The following is a 15,879-nucleotide window of genomic DNA, read 5'->3' as shown; positions in this document are numbered from 1 at the left end:
AATTCTTTAAAAATGTTGAACACAAAAATGTGATTTATACAATAAGTCATTTTCTGCTGACACATTCCCTATAAGGGTATGTTTACACGTATCGGAAAATGTTCCAGGTTGTCTGCTCTGGATAATCTGCACCGTTTTCCAATACATGTCCATTTTTAAAGGGACTGTCTCATCACAGAATATCCCCTTTAATCTGTGAGTCGTTATAGTGATCAATAGATCACCATGGTTCTGTCTCCTGAGACCTTCGGCAAATAGCCAGTTTTGCTGAGGGAATATTCAGCAGGCTAGGCAATTGCCACTGCAGTAGCGGCTTCAGAGGAAATGTATTACTACATGGCGGTCATACAAATTAATCCATCACAGTGAGAAATGCTACAAGTCAGCAGCTCCCTGCTTTGGCTCACGGAGCTGAATACTTTCTATGACTTCCCTATGGCCCAACAGACTAGACACAAGATCCAGCTGTGGCCATCCCAGATTCACTTTTAGGGACCGCACTTTTATAACCACCTACTAAAATGAGAAAAACTGATCTATGGCGCACTACATCATGGTGCAATACAGATATTCCCTCAAAATTGTCTACCGGTGCTCGCAGACCATTAAATGTACTAAACAGATTACATGAAGAACAATGATAACGACACATTGTCCAAAAGAAGGAAGAGGCTGTCAGCCGGCACACCGCCGGTCCAGAGAAAAGCTGAAACTGGGGCATGTAATAGATCAAAGTGAACGGCTACAAGGTACAAGACACAGATCTTTAATTATACCAATTTACGTGATAATGGACTCAGTCCCGCAGCCCAGTCAGCCTTAATGAGAGTGATCTTTGTTTTCACTGCTGAAATTAGCAATCTCATTCAAGTAATTGTGGTCTCACAGGTTCTGAGCGACTTACCTGGTACGTTGAGACGGGAGATGCAATATAGGGGGTGATGGATGTTTGGGTAATCATCCTGTTTGTGGCAATGCTGTACGGAGGGGGATAGAACCTGCAACAGAACAACAACATGTCAAAATCGAAGTCTAAAGCGTCATCCGATAAAGCATGAAAATATGTACAAGGTGGTAAAATAGTGCAGCATGATGAGCCCACTGTATATTAACCCTTTAATTACACAGGACGTAATTTTACATCTGGGCAGGGTAGTCGTTAATGTAAATAGACGTGAACTTGCGTCCTATGATTGCCACAGACTTAGAAATGAGCCCTCGCTATCCTGCATCGGGAAGACAGTGACCAACAGCTGGCCTCCCACTACAAGACCGATCCCTGCTGTTTACAATCAATGTAGATCACGGCATGTAAAGTGTTCACAGAGGGAGCGTGTTCCCTCTGTGACATCATTAGCCCTCGGCTATGTGACCGTGGAGGGGGCGATGGGTTGCCATGGCAAGCAGACGCCTGACACTAGTGTCCAGGCCATGCAATCGCTATTGTGAGCGATAACGCATTGCAGTACAGATGTGCTGCAATGCATTATCATAGCGACCAGAGCTTTTCTGGTTCTCTGCAGGGACATAGAAAAGGTAAAAAAAAAAAAAAAATTAGGAAAATGACAAAAATTGCCTTAGGCCTCATGTCCACTAGCTAAATGGAATTGCGGATTTCTGCCGCGGAATCCGCAGCGGATTTTGCCAATAGGAAATCATTGGCCATCCGCGGTCCATTAAATTGATTTTTGCACCTGCGGATGGCATTTTAAAAGAATTGCGTTTTTCACGCGCGGAGGAAAAAATGCGGCATGCTATCACATTCATAGCAATGTGTGCGGATATCTGTATGCAAAAAAAACAACATTTAAAGCAAATCCGCGCAGATTGTATTTTTTTTAGTGGACATGAGGCCTTAGGCCACCTGCACACGGACGGATTTGCACTGCAGAATCCGGAGCGGGCGACCACCTCCAGATTCTGCAGTAAATACCTTTCAATAACATGCTATCAAAAAGCGTTTTTTTCCCTGCCCACGAGTGGAAATCAATTGCGATTTTCTGCTCGCAGGGAAGAAAAAAAAATAATAAAATCGCAGCATGCTCTATTTCTAGGCGGATTCCATGCGGATGGCTTCCATTGAAGTGAATGAAAGCCATCCGACCCGCGGCCCTTCTGCAAGCATCATTGTGGAAAGGCCGCGGGATCCGCGTTCTCATCTAGCGACGGACGGCACATCCGTAGTACAGAATATGAAGAATCCGGACAGGCACACGGGGTCACTGGGCGGGCACAGATCCCGCAAGTTGAATCCGACCTGGTCATGTGCAAGCGGCCATATTTGTGCACTTTCCCCTCTTTGTATAAAAACAAAACTAAAAACCAACACATATTTGGAATCATTGTATCCGTAACGGCCTGAACAATAAATTGAACACACTATTTATCCCGCACGGCAAAAGACAAAAAGGGGGGGGGTCTCGTTTTGTTCTTTTTGCCTCCCAAATAACCGTAATAAAAGGGAATAAAAAAGCCACGTTTAACTAACGTGAATAAGTGAGGGGTTCCATGGAATCGGAACAAGGAGTAGATTTATTCACAACCAATAAGCATAAAGCTACTCCTAGATCCGGTTCCATGGCACCTTTTATTTATACATGAGTCCCATCTGACTGGTTGCACTAAAGTTCTAGTGTTTTCTTTCTTCCTAGCTCTATATTGCCCCACTAATATGACCGTTGGTCCACCGTGGTACTATGCCAGTAACACCTAATTTTGTATCTTCTATCCAATTACTACACCTCCATGTTTGGGGTTTTTTTTGGCCCCAAGTCCCACCCATTGCTCTGGCTCTTTTTTTCCTAGTCACGACACTTTTCAACCATACAGTCAATAATTAATTTCTCTACGGAATATATGGAAATGGGGAACTCTACACATTGGGAAATATAAAATGATGTGAACATAAAAACCTGCAATGTATATTCTTATTAATGTCGAGCGAACAGTGGAAACCTGTTTTGGACTGAAGTTTGCTGCAAGTTTGGTGTGAAACCAAACCTGAGGCCGAGCCCAAAACAAGCTTCTCACCACTGGGTATGTGGGGCAAGGAAGACGACTAATGGGAAGGAATTTTATATTCTTATACACCAGTTTTAGGGGCTGAACTGAACTTTTCAAAAGTTTGCTCAACACTAATTCCTGTATGTAGGCAGCTGCACCTGAAGGTACGGTATAGTGAGCCACGTAAGCTGGACACACGCTTTAAGCATAACAATCACGATTTGCAATAAGACGGAGAGCCGTCATGTAAAATGGGCCTTGTTACATGAAGAATAGGGTGCAGGGCCTTACTTTCTCCCCATTTTGTCTTGTTAGTAGTAGAAGGGACAGACATGCACTACATGGTCAAAACAAACAATGAAATAAAAAATTTAGAGTTGGGAAAATCACCTTCTGACATACCCATTTTGAATAGCAGCAGTGGGATCGTACGTCAGCGTCATTCCAGCCTATGGAGAAGAAATACGGTTCTTAGGACCACTATACAGAGTACACAGAAATTATGAAAAAACAGCATAAAGTCATCTCTAGAATTACAAATCTGTTCAGCCTATTATGTCTATGGCTTCCATATATTGTGCTAGTAGTTTTGGGTTGGATCAGAAACAAGTGAGGGCAAAACTTGTCTTCTGACTCTCGGTATAAAGGCTGCTTTGATTGCCGATACCTGCGTGCAACACCCAGAGGTAACTCTGATGGTAGCCACAAGCCCTTTAAATGCTGCTATCAATTCTGACAGCATTAAAATGTCCTGATCAATCAGTGCCACCAGGGCTGCCATAATTGTCTATTATGATGTGCCTGTAACATGTCTTAATTGGATATCTCTTTAAATACAGTATAATGCAATACCATGGCATTGCATTATATTGTATAAACAATCGCAAGTTCAAGTCCCCTATAGGGAAGGGAAAAAACTAGAATAAAGTAAAAAAAAACAACTACTTTTTATATATTAAGAAATTAAAAGTAAAAGAAAACTCTTTTCCAATTCATTGCAGAAAAAAGAAAAACATGTAAAATTTGGCATTGCTGCATCTGTAATGGTTCAGGTTATTAAAATATGACATTATTAATCTTACACAGTGAACACTGTCAGAAAATAATATACAATGGCAAAACTGCACTTTTCTTTGGTCACCCCATCTCTCAACAAAAAATGTAATGAAAAGTGATCAAAAACTAATATGTACCCCAAAATGGTACCAATAAAAACTACACGTCAGCTCACAAAAAATGAGCCCTCACACAGCAAGTATGGTGGGGTAGGGGAGGGAGGGGGAAGAGGGTTGAAAAAGGGGGATAGAAAGCAATTTTTGAAAAGGTATTTTTTAAAGGAACACTATATAAATGTGGTATTGACACAATCATACTGACCCACAGAATAAAGAGAACGTCTTTTTCACTGCATTATGAAAAAACGCCCCCTTCCCAATGCGCAATTGCAAATTCTCATTCAACATTTAACTGCTGGTTGCATTCACACTGCACAATTATTGTTCATATTTGCACACCATAATGATTAATTGTAAGATAAGCGGCCCGTATAAAAGGACCCTTAAACTTCATTGGTGTGAAAAGGTCAGGGATGAGCATGAAAGCGAAGCACAAGCAAATCCCCAGCGCTAGCAGCTGCAGAGAGGAGGGCACCAGCCTGTCACACACACCCAAGCCATGCTTGCTCCAAGCCAAGTCGTCTTGTGTGAGTCATGTTTTTAAGCTACTCATTCATGCCCCCACCCTGAAGTTTTATGGAAAGACTTACAAGTCTCACCTCGCCCTCTCTCGGCCAGGCTCTTCCATTCTGGACGTATTTATTCTGGGTCTGTCTCTTCTTCTGTCCTCCGTCAGCAAACTTGCACAGCAGGGCTTCTGTGGGAGCTGCAGAAAGGAGCAAGGGCAATGGAAAGTAAGAGATAACCCATATATCATATATCCTCATCTGTTTCCCTCAGGAAAAAGACACTAAAGACGGCTCAACATGTAAAATTGTAACCACTAAGTCACTTATAGCATCTGTAAAATGCAAACCGTAACTCTTTATACAACTCTGGCTGGCCATTAGAAGAACACAGAATATATACCTGCTGGCCACCACTCTAGAATCAAGACATTGCTGCACCTGCCTAATGCCAATGCAACATGACCAAGGAGGCTTGTGATTGAATGAGTGCTTACATGCACGAAGAACTGCAAATGATTGTTGCAGCAACTTCCTGATTCGACGGGGCCGAAATGGCTGCAGTGGATCTGGGGACAGCTGACAGCCTAGTTTAATTTGTGCCTTCCCCAGCCCTTAGCCATTTTTTTTGAGTGTTGGAAAAGCCCTGTAAACTCTTCACCCTAAAGGACATCCCTGTACATCCTCCTGATGCGGGGTTTGTATGTAGAGGGATTGAGGGTCGATCCTACTCGATACAGAGCAGGTACCGGTTGTCTGACAACTGATATCTGCCTGCAACAGCAAAGATGAGCGCTAATGGTGATCACAGCTGTTAGCCCTGTAAATGTCCCAATCAGTGTTTAAATAGTGATTAAATAGTGAGGTGCTGTTCGGTTATCATAGCAGCCCAGAGCCTTCTGAAGGCCTACAGGGCTGCCACATATGTCTGCTTGTTAGGACGGGCCTGTGGCCTGTCCTAATAGAAAGTCAGTAAAAATACCATGTACTGCAATACTGGAAGTATAGCAGTTTATAGTATAAGCGATCAAACAATCGCAAGTTCAAGTCCCTTAGGGGACAAAAAATAAAAAATAAAGGATACTAAAAGTGTAAAAAAACCCTTTTACCATATTTATAATAAACAAATCAAACAAAAAAAAACGGCTAAGGCCGCCTGCACACGGGCGGAAATCCCGCGGCGGGATTTTCCGCAGGATTTCCGCCACTGAAAGCCTGCATAGGAGTGCATTACAATACGCACTCCTATGCAGACGGCCGCAGTTTGGCCGCGCGAAATCTCGCGCGGCAAACAAACCGCGGCATGTCCTATTTTTGTGCGGGGCTCGCAGAGCCTCGCACAGAAACGTCACTCACCCGGCCGCCGGCTCCGGTCTGCGCATGCCGGCACATGAAAGACCCGAGGCCGCCGGGCGCGGGTGAGTACGCGCTCGTCTCTGCAGGCGCTCGGGTTGGGTCCCGCGGCGAGAATTCTCTCCGCCGGATCCGACCCGCTCGTCTGCAGGCGGCCTAAATGTAGCACAGCAAAAAAAAAACTTTAAAAATTTGGTGTAATTGTAATCGTACTGACCCACAAAATAAAGTTATGTCATTTTAGGCGCAGTGTGTGTACGTCGTAGAAGCAAGATCACCAAAGATGGTGAAATTGTGTTTTTTCCATTTCACTCAACTTAAAAATGGTTAAAAGTTTTTCAGTACATTATATGGTACACTACACAGTACCACTGAAAAATACAACTCATCCCACAATAAAAAACAAGTTTTCTTTTAGCTATGTCGACTATGGTTTTACTCCCTACTATCAATTTTTGAAATTAGAGAGTAAAACCACAAATCGAAAAGAACAAACGACCATAAACTAAAAATTGAAATAAAACCATAAGATCCATCAACAGCAGCTAGTCTACCTTTGGATCTTCTTATAATAAAGACTGTAAAATGTACAATTATGTAAAAACATATGGAAAGCCGATTGGTGTGGTTTGAGCTGCTAATGACTTCGTGCCTCCAGGCTCTCGCTGTATGGATTTAGCCAGGGCAATCAGTATGCCGCCTCATTTGTGAGAACTTTCAGTCATCCTGGCCTTCACCATACTTAATTTATGTTTACTGTCAGTAGGCAGAAGCTTCCCCTGACATCAGCCTCCAAATTGTTACAGTCAATTAACACATCAGTCAATCTGCAGTGTTTGTAATCGTGTTAGGACACATTTCGCCAACCAATATGCTAAATAAAAAAAAATATCTCCTATCATATTTTACCAAACAAATCAATGACAGCACAAAATAAGCTTCCTCTGAAGCCGTCATACATTATTCGTCATGAAGGGTGAGTAATATATGGAGTCCTATATTACTCTTGCAAAAGGTATTGTGGGCGTAAAACGTTGACGTTACAGGGGGTTGGTGTTATTAATCAGTTGAGTTCATAAAGCGTGCTGCAGTTCTCCATGGGGCTAATTTAAAGCTTGCGACCCTGTGCCCGGGCGTCCCTGTTCTCCAGTCTTTAGCTAACATCTACAGAATGCTCCTGAAGTTATCCCCGTATACCTGCTGAGCGGTGTACTGGGGGGAGGCCGTATGTCAACTCAACCAGAATAATTATTCCATTTTATCCCCTCTGTGAATGTACTAGAGTCTGGAGCAAGCTCATTTCCTAACAAAGACTTGGAAGAGACGAAGTCTACATCCTGACTCCGATATAACTTCACAATTAAAGCCCGGCAAGATATGATGGAAACAAAACAGCACTGCAATCTCATTAACAAAGCATTCCTAATGGCTGCTCAGTCAGAGCTCGCGCTTATTGGCAAGAGGGGCAGCCGGGAATTAATACTGTGTCTTCGGGGTAAGAGATGAGTGTATTACTAGGTTGTAAAGCTGGAGCAATTTAGTAAGATGTGGAGGGGGCAAAAACACTCATTGGATAGTGGAGGGAGGGGAGCAAAAATACTCATTGGATAGTGGAGGGAGGGGAGCAAAAACACTCATTGGATAGTGGAGGGAGGGGGGCAAAAACTCACATTGGATAGTGGAGGGAGGGGGGCAAAAACACACATTGGATAGTGGAGGGTAATCACTGCTTTGTATGCTCTCTTCGGTTATTGAAGCTACTGTGGGATAGTGAAGGAAGTCGGGTAAGGTTTTCTCTCTGTGGGCATAGGATATAGGTATTTCTCACATTTTAGATTCTATTCACTTTTTAAACAGGCGTGATTATGTAAATCAATATATTATATTTTCACTATCACTTTCTTAGGTAGCAATAGTCTTCAAATAAGAAACTGTGTGGAAGTACAGGAGTATATAAAAAGTGGTAGCCTTATAATAGAGATAAGAATAGGCTTCTTATTATGGGGCAGGGTTTTGAAACCCCAGACAGATGCAGCTGGTGTTTGTTTTACCCCTCCGAATTCTTTACTTAGCAGTTGAGGCCAATTCTCCAGTTCCGTGTTTTCAAAGAATGCAGTTCTTCAAGAAAGAAGCTCTGCACAGGTTCTCATCACCCAATGGCAGCTAGCACCAACCAGGGCTGGGGCTCCTCTTTATAAAGGGCCCCACAGTCTACAATACGAACACCATTGCTGTATGGAATTTGAAAGGCTTGTCAATGGCTTCTAGACTGCAAACTGATGTTATACAGTAATGTGTGCAGGGCAACTGCATGCTTACTTGCCTACAGGGTTTGTCATAAACTGTCCTGTAAATCCGATTGCAACAGAGTATGATTATGTCAATGTAAATGAATATGGGCGTTCCTGGGTAGAATGGATGGACTTTAAAGGGCGTATTAATCACTGCACTTCGAGCATGCTCGGCGAGTGGAAAACACAGAAACCAGGATTGTAGTAATAGGCAGTGACTGCTGACAGCTCTCTCCCTCCCACTCCTGGCCGGCTGTACTCCACCTCTCCCATGATATCATTACCATTATCACTTTCCCTTTCCCCGAACAAATGCGCTCACTGGACTTGTAGGGATTAAAGTGATGGAATATCGCCAATGTGCGATGAAAAACCATAAAGGGGATCTAGAGCTAAATCGGCTAACTCATTCTCAGGATCGTTAGAGGTTCCAGAGGTTAATTCCCCTCTCTATGATGTCTACTATGCCCCAACAGGACAAATGGAAAGGAGTTGTCTTATTGAAGCAGCCCCATTAAATTTCAAGACCTTTCAAACATATCTAACTTAGTACTTTATTTGATACAATCTCTCCTAATATAGAATTTTATGTGCAATTACCATACGGCTTTAACACACCAAAAAACTATAAAGTAACTATATAAAACTTTTATATCTCCAACACGCCTCTGTATGAATATACTCTTCACGAGGGGCGTGTCTGTAAAATACTCAACCAGAATTAAAACGTAAAAGATTGTCTTGCGATAATCCAGATGTAAATTACCCTGATCAATATGACAAGGTAACGCCAATAGTGACTCTATCAAACCTGTAAGAGTCATGTAATGATGTCTCATATCCTTTTTTTTTTGCAAGTAGCTCATAAATCTTCCCCCTTCCCGACACCTGCTATAATTACTGGTGGCTCAGCTTCTCTATCTGGGAGGTGTGCCTATTGATGTATCTGTGGTGAATCATATATAATTACATTTATTTCTAAATCACTCATCCTGCTGATTCACAGACCTGAGAAATACGGTATTTAAATCTCTCTGATATTAGAAAGGTGTGCAGACATGACAAAACAAACCCATATACAAAAAACATAAGTCCTTGATATCTCCTGTGTTAGGCGGTTAAAAAATGTAGGCTCTTGAATTATAAGAATCTGATTCCATGCTTGGGAAAAGGTTCTTTAACAGGGTTGTCCACTTCGGACAATACCTTCTTTGTTAGATGGGTCCCCCGATGATAAGCTGATTACATTATGTCCTGCTGCTGGTCTCCCCCCCTTCCCCAACATTTTAACTTCAACCAGTGGGGAATCCTGGCAACAAGTGTTCTATTTACCTGCGGCGCCTCCAAAGGGGAAATGAAGAATTACAATGTTCCAATTGAAATCAATGGCTAGTTCATGTAGTGCATGGATGTGCTGAGTTCTCCACAATGAGATACCGTCACTAACTATTCTCCACTTTGGCTGATAGAGTGTGGTGCCTTATTTTGGACCTTCATCTATTAAATGGGTTTTCCAGAAGTAAACCTATCCTAAAGATAGTTCATATAGTTGATTGGTTGGGGGTATGCTATTCACAACCCCACCTGATTGAAGAGACCACGGTGATGAGGTAAGCGCTGCAGCCTCTTTTCAGACTTGTGATGTCATGTTTATCGGTCACATGGCCTAAGAGCAGTTCAGTCCCATTTAAGTGAATGAGATTGAATTACAATGCCAGGCAGAGCCAATATAACATTTACTGTGCTGTGGCTAGTATGGACTGAAATGATAGTGGTGCTCACCCAGGCACTGCTGTCACGTAAATCAGGTCATAGGTGGGGATCCTGAGCGGTGCATCCCTGCCGATCAACTATTGATGGAATATCCTGAGGGAACACCATCAATAGTTTACTCTTGGGAAACCCTTTTAACTCTGAATTCCCTAAAATGGTATTTGATGTTTTTTTCATTTACACTATAATTATTATTCCCCGTGGATTACTGCAATAAAAGGGACAAATGCCCTCAGCTCAGAGCTTTACTTCTTGACTCTTATCATGTAGAGCCATGTACGAGCTTGCAGAAAATGTATGTCCCATCTGCTGTTAACCATGACTCTTCCCGGAGACTTAAAAACAAACATTGAAAGCCCAAGGAGCACAATGCTCAACTAAGCACTTCTGCTCTTAGTTCCTTTGATCTGTGGGGGTCTCCGCATTCAGACCTTCACCAATTAGAACTTCTGACTTGGCTTTATGATATATCGAAAGATTTACAAAATCACAATTACTGTTGAAAAGGGTTTTACAAGTTTAAACTATTGATGACCTAGGTCATCAATATCAGACAGAAGGGATCCAACACCTGGGACCCCCACTGATCAGCTGTGTTAAAATCCAAAAAGTCCCAGACAATCCCTTAAAATCCTCACGAATATGGATATAAATGGCACTTCTACAAGTGCATGTGGGGTCTTATACCGCCGTATGTCTCCAATTTCAGAAGTTTGTTTCTAACGGATCCTGTATAAACGTCTGGCCGGGAAAGAGTCATTGCGCATGCTCGTTCAGTGCGGCACAGGCGCTGTGATGGTGGAACGCATGACATCTCCATGGGCAGAGTTGGAGGCATCACAGAGCTTTGAATGGGCACTTTTTTTTTTAAACTCTTGTCAGTGAGAGAGCCGGACTGCAGGCATAGATGGACCGACCATCGGACGGCCCACTGCTAATTTGCATGCAGTGGGCGGCACAAATAAAGACCTATATCTAAAGAATGAAGCTGCAATGAAAAACAATAAAGGTTACCATAGGTTCCTTATACCATAGGACATTTACCAATATATTCAGTTTATTCCCCAAAAGCTATGCGACAGACTTCCTTTAAAGACTTCCTACTAACTGGATCTTCACAAGGAGAATCAATACATATTGATGAATTCCCTGTGTAATAAATAGCGTTACTTCAGTAGTACTAATAACTCAATATTGGATTTTTTTTTAATCTGCTGAGACATTCGTTTGCTAGGATAATGGAATGAAATTCACTACCTAGTTATCGCCATCAGTGCTGCAGTCCTCCTACAAACAGCAGCGGAGATCTCAGCTTTCTGCACTCCCATGAATATGGTGTGGTTGGTGAAAGGGGGGGGGGGGGATATAGTATGGAACCCATACACATCTGAAATTTACATTTTGGGCGAGTAACACTTTATATTATTACACTAATTGACAGAGTCCTACTGTTGATTCTCCAACTTTGAGAGCATACAATTAGAAAAGGTCTATCAACATAAACCTATAGCTATACTGGGTGTTATTTATGTCCGATTTTCAAAATAATATACAGGCCATAGACAGGAGATACCCTGTTTCCTCGAAAATAAGACCTACCCTGAAAATAAACCCTAATTACACTACATTAAAAAAAAGAATGCATTACCTAGCAGGCTCGGTCCAGGTCCCTTCCCCTGCTCTCGAGAGGTTCAGCACCGTTCCCGAACTCCTCAGCCGTTCGTACATCAGTTCCAGGTAACGGGATTCATAAATCCCACCTCCAGGAAACAATGGCTGTGATTGACTGAGCAGCGGTCGAAGGACCAATCAATGCAGCACTGGACAAACCAATGTGATGGTTGTATTATGCGCCTATGGACAGTCTAAAACCTATTGATTTGCATTGGGGTATTTCACACGTCAAGTTATGTTATGATCTTTTTCACACATCTAAAACAATTTGGGTCTTTATTACGGAGCGAAAGTGACCATTCATGTCAATGGATGCAGTGAATACGCGTGATACATGCGTGTTTACTGTGTATTTATGCATGACGGCAAGAGCAATCTACAAGACCACCTTTAAATTGATGGAGAATACAAACCTGATACACCAGGAAGTGTCTTAATAAACTTTCCATTAAAATGATTGATGACTGCTTCACATTTCTCTGTCGATTCCATCCTACGGGTAAAGAAAAGGCAAAAACTAACATGAGTTTGTGAAACAAAAAAAAAAAAACTGATAAAAAGTAACAAGTTCTTGTCATGTACAAGTCCCAATGTGGCTGCAATGAGCACGATGAAACATTGCCCATCACTCTGATGTGTCTATGCTTCAGTGTGTGAATTTTCATGCAATTTTTTTGGTTGCCATTCATGAAGTCTCACCTTGCAAATCCAACCCCACGACTGGTACCACTGGAATCGCGGAGTATCCTTGTAGATATAACCTGTCCAAATGGCTTCAGCATATTTTCAAGCTCTTGCTCATCCATCGATAATGGCAAGTTGGATATATACAGATTTGTTGGGTCTTGCTCTTGTTGCTAAACAGACAAAAGCACAAAGATATTCAATTTAATTTGGACTTGGCATAAAACAAAAATATCAAAAACATTCAGAAACATTAAAAGAAAAAATATTGCTTCACATTAGTTTTCAGGATGAACATGTATAGTATGTAATGTCTTCCTGTCACATAATAAGGCCGCTTCCACATGGGCAGCGCAGTGATATTTCATCTGTGTTCTATGCGATATTGCTGCATTTTCTTACGGCAATTTCACGACTGTGATGGGATTTTGGGGGGGTTGAAATATAAGCCCTACCCCAAAAATAAGCCCTGGCAGTATAAAAAAAAGAATCCTCACCTAACAGGCACTGTCATCTCCCCGCGAGTCTTCCTTGAAGCTTTGGCAGACTTGCTTGAAGTTTTCCCTCAGCACTTCCTAGTTTGAAAATTCAAAATCCCCACCTCCAGGAAGCACTGGCTGTTATTGGTTCTTGAGTGCTGTTGCTCAGCCAATCAGAGCCAGTACTCGATAAACCAAACACAGCCATTCAATAAATGGCTGTGATTGGTTCTGGAGCTCCACGATTCAGCCAATCAGAGACAGTGCTTCCTAGAGGCGGGGATTTTCAAACTCCTGACCAGGAAGCTCTGGTGGAGAACTTCAAACAAGTGCCAAAGAGCTTCGGGGCACAAGCGGCAAAGCTCGACAGCACCTCTTAGGTGTTTTTTTTAATGCAGCTAGGGCTGATTTTAGGGCTTTTACAGTAGGATTTCATACTGTAAAAGTTGCATCGCACAACACAAAACCATGTTTTCATGCAATGCAACACAAGCGAATAATAATAATAATCGCAAATCGTGGCTGCACTGAGCATGCCGCGATTTTGTATTCTCGCAATGTTGCAAGGTACAAAACCATGCTCATGTGAAAGAACCCATTGGAAGGCATGGGCTCTACATACATGTGATTTGTAGCACTGTCGCATTGCGAGAAAATTGCACGGTTTTGTCGCCTAAATCTGAGGATCAGACAATTTCACAAAACTTTAGATGCATTTATACAGCCATATTTTTGGTCCACAGATTTCTTATCGACACACAGAGAAAAAGAAAACTAAATAAGCTCTAAGAAACGCTACGTGAACACTGAACGATCATTGTGTAAGCTGCACGATCAGACGCTGGTTTTTATGCCGACTGAAACTGAACGTCATTTAATCGTTGGCCTGCCTTTATTAAACTTAACGATTCGTTCAGTTTCGCTTCTTTGATCGACTTAATGAATGATAATTGTTCAGTCTAAACGGGGCTTGTTGGAAACAGAAAATTGAGCTGACAGTCGTTCCGTGGACATGCAGTTGCCTACAGGGCAATGAGCTAGAAATTACTTATGCCTTGGGAGCAAAACTAAAAACCAAGCGACTGTTGGGTTGTGTAAACAGGAGCCGCTCCTGTTTACTGTGAATGGAGGCAGGTGGGCCAGAACACTTCTGGCCCGCTCCACTTCTATTCACTTGAGTGCCTATCGCTCCTGTGTAAGCACAGGAGTGATAGTTGGCCGGCAATCCTTGGAACCAGAGAGCATTGGAATGAGCGAACAATGACAGTCATTTGCTTTAAAATGAAGTCGATTTACATGCACAGATAATCATTTAAACTTTTTTGGCACTCGCTTGTCCACTCGATCGTTGGTCTTTCAGGTGACTGTGCCAGTGAATGGGAATGATTAAACCATTGTTTTGTACACATAACGACTTGCAAACGACTGAATGATTATTTCTATGCCTGCATAAAATGAACGATGAATGCTAGGCAAACGAATTATTGCTCATCGTTCAATCATTGGCCATGTTTACACTGAACGGTTGTCACTCAGCTTCACATGATCCAACAATTTTTTTGAATGATAATCGTTGCGTGTAAAGGGGCACTTAGACTCCATTTACACTTAAGGAGAATAGCTCAAAAATCACTCAAACGATAGTTTGAGTGACAATTTTGAGCGATCATCTTTGCATACTTTATATTAGATAATTAGCTACTACAGAGCTGTGCAGGCGCAGCAGGACACAGCTGCAGCCACTAATAGAACAATACAGCTGTTTTGCATAAGCAAACAGATATATTCTTCTCAGCGCTGACTGCTAGTATTCCCACTGTGAATTCACGGCAGAACATAGGCACAGATAATCTTAGCACAGCCGGCTGATAACAGCCTGCTCCGCTGATCGCTCAATTCTAGCAAGCTAGAATTCAGCGATCAGCGACTCGTGCACGAAAACTGCACGATATCAGAGTATTTAGGCAGAACAAGAATTGCTCAAAAGACGGCTTTGAGCGATTTTCCTTGTGTCTAAATGGGCCTTAAGGCTCATAATAAGTGCCAACCACTTTAAGAATATCATTTTTATTAGTACTATTAAAACAAGTATATGGCACTTTTAAAAACACAGGTGACTCAAATACCATAAAGATCACGGACTAAACTGTCAGAAGTGGTAATCAGACTAGATGTTGGATAGTCCTAAACCAGCAACATTGCTTTACCAGTATTAATAATAGCGATCATTAGTATAATACGGGAAGTAAAGAGGGAAGGAATGCTTAAAGAGACTCTGTCATCTACATTTAGTCCTATGAGCTAAGCTTATGGGCTAAAAGTAGGTGACCCATGGAGTCCGGGGATGTAAGTTTAATATCTACCTCCCCTGTTGTTCCCCCAGTGTCAGAGCTGAAAGTTGCCGCTCAGTGCATTGAGCGATGCTACCAAGTAGTCCTCCCATTATAAAATTAAAACGAGAGGAATGACGGGAGAGGTAAGCATCCCAGGACTCAATGGGTCACCAACGTTCAGCCCATAAGCTTAGCTTAGGGCTAAAGGTAGTAACAGATTCACTTTATAGTTCTTGCTGCAGACTATGAAACATAACTTACGAGGCTGTTGAGGCTACCTACCATTTAAAAAGACAACAACCCCTACCCCCCCAATGACAGGTGGTCCTCTACAGAAAAGAACTATGCTTTCTATGCCTCTCAGCTATGGTCTATTGGGGGTGATCTTGAGTGAAGAACCCACCTCTACATTTAAAATACCCTAAAAAGTAAATGCAAGGGCAACTCAATTAAGACTTCATTCACAAACTGAAAATATGTGGCAGATGTTGTCTTCCAACCAAGGGCATCTGCTTGGACGTTCTCTTGTATTTGTGTGGTGTACTTCAGGCTCTGGCGTTCCCTCCCAGATTCTAAATTCACCTATCACTAGGTTTTCGTATTGTGAA

The 15,879-nt window shown here is 42.3% G+C and overlaps 1 protein-coding gene across 5 annotated transcripts in view; it reads right to left on the bottom strand.

The window, feature by feature from the left end:
* RBMS1 (RNA binding motif single stranded interacting protein 1) overlaps positions 1-15,879 on the bottom strand; it is a 335,966-nt gene that overhangs the window by 35,520 nt on the left and 284,567 nt on the right. For 2 of the 5 annotated variants that reach the window (XM_066575949.1, XM_066575953.1), the window contains exons 5-9: positions 12,475-12,632; positions 12,189-12,268; positions 4,769-4,884; positions 3,394-3,452; positions 905-998 (exon numbers count right to left, since the gene is read on the bottom strand). In XM_066575949.1, coding sequence (XP_066432046.1) covers positions 905-998; positions 3,394-3,452; positions 4,769-4,884; positions 12,189-12,268; positions 12,475-12,632 — 507 coding nt within the window. The remainder of the gene's footprint in view (positions 1-904; positions 999-3,393; positions 3,453-4,768; positions 4,885-12,188; positions 12,269-12,474; positions 12,633-15,879) is intronic. The other 3 variants (XM_066575950.1, XM_066575952.1, XM_066575951.1) reach the window with 3 other exon arrangements.

This window comes from Eleutherodactylus coqui, chromosome 8, assembly GCF_035609145.1.
Source record: "Eleutherodactylus coqui strain aEleCoq1 chromosome 8, aEleCoq1.hap1, whole genome shotgun sequence".
Classification (NCBI taxonomy): domain Eukaryota; kingdom Metazoa; phylum Chordata; class Amphibia; order Anura; family Eleutherodactylidae; genus Eleutherodactylus; species Eleutherodactylus coqui.
The sequence above is the reverse complement of the archived record's forward strand: the minus strand, read 5'-3'. Positions and strand labels throughout refer to the sequence as shown.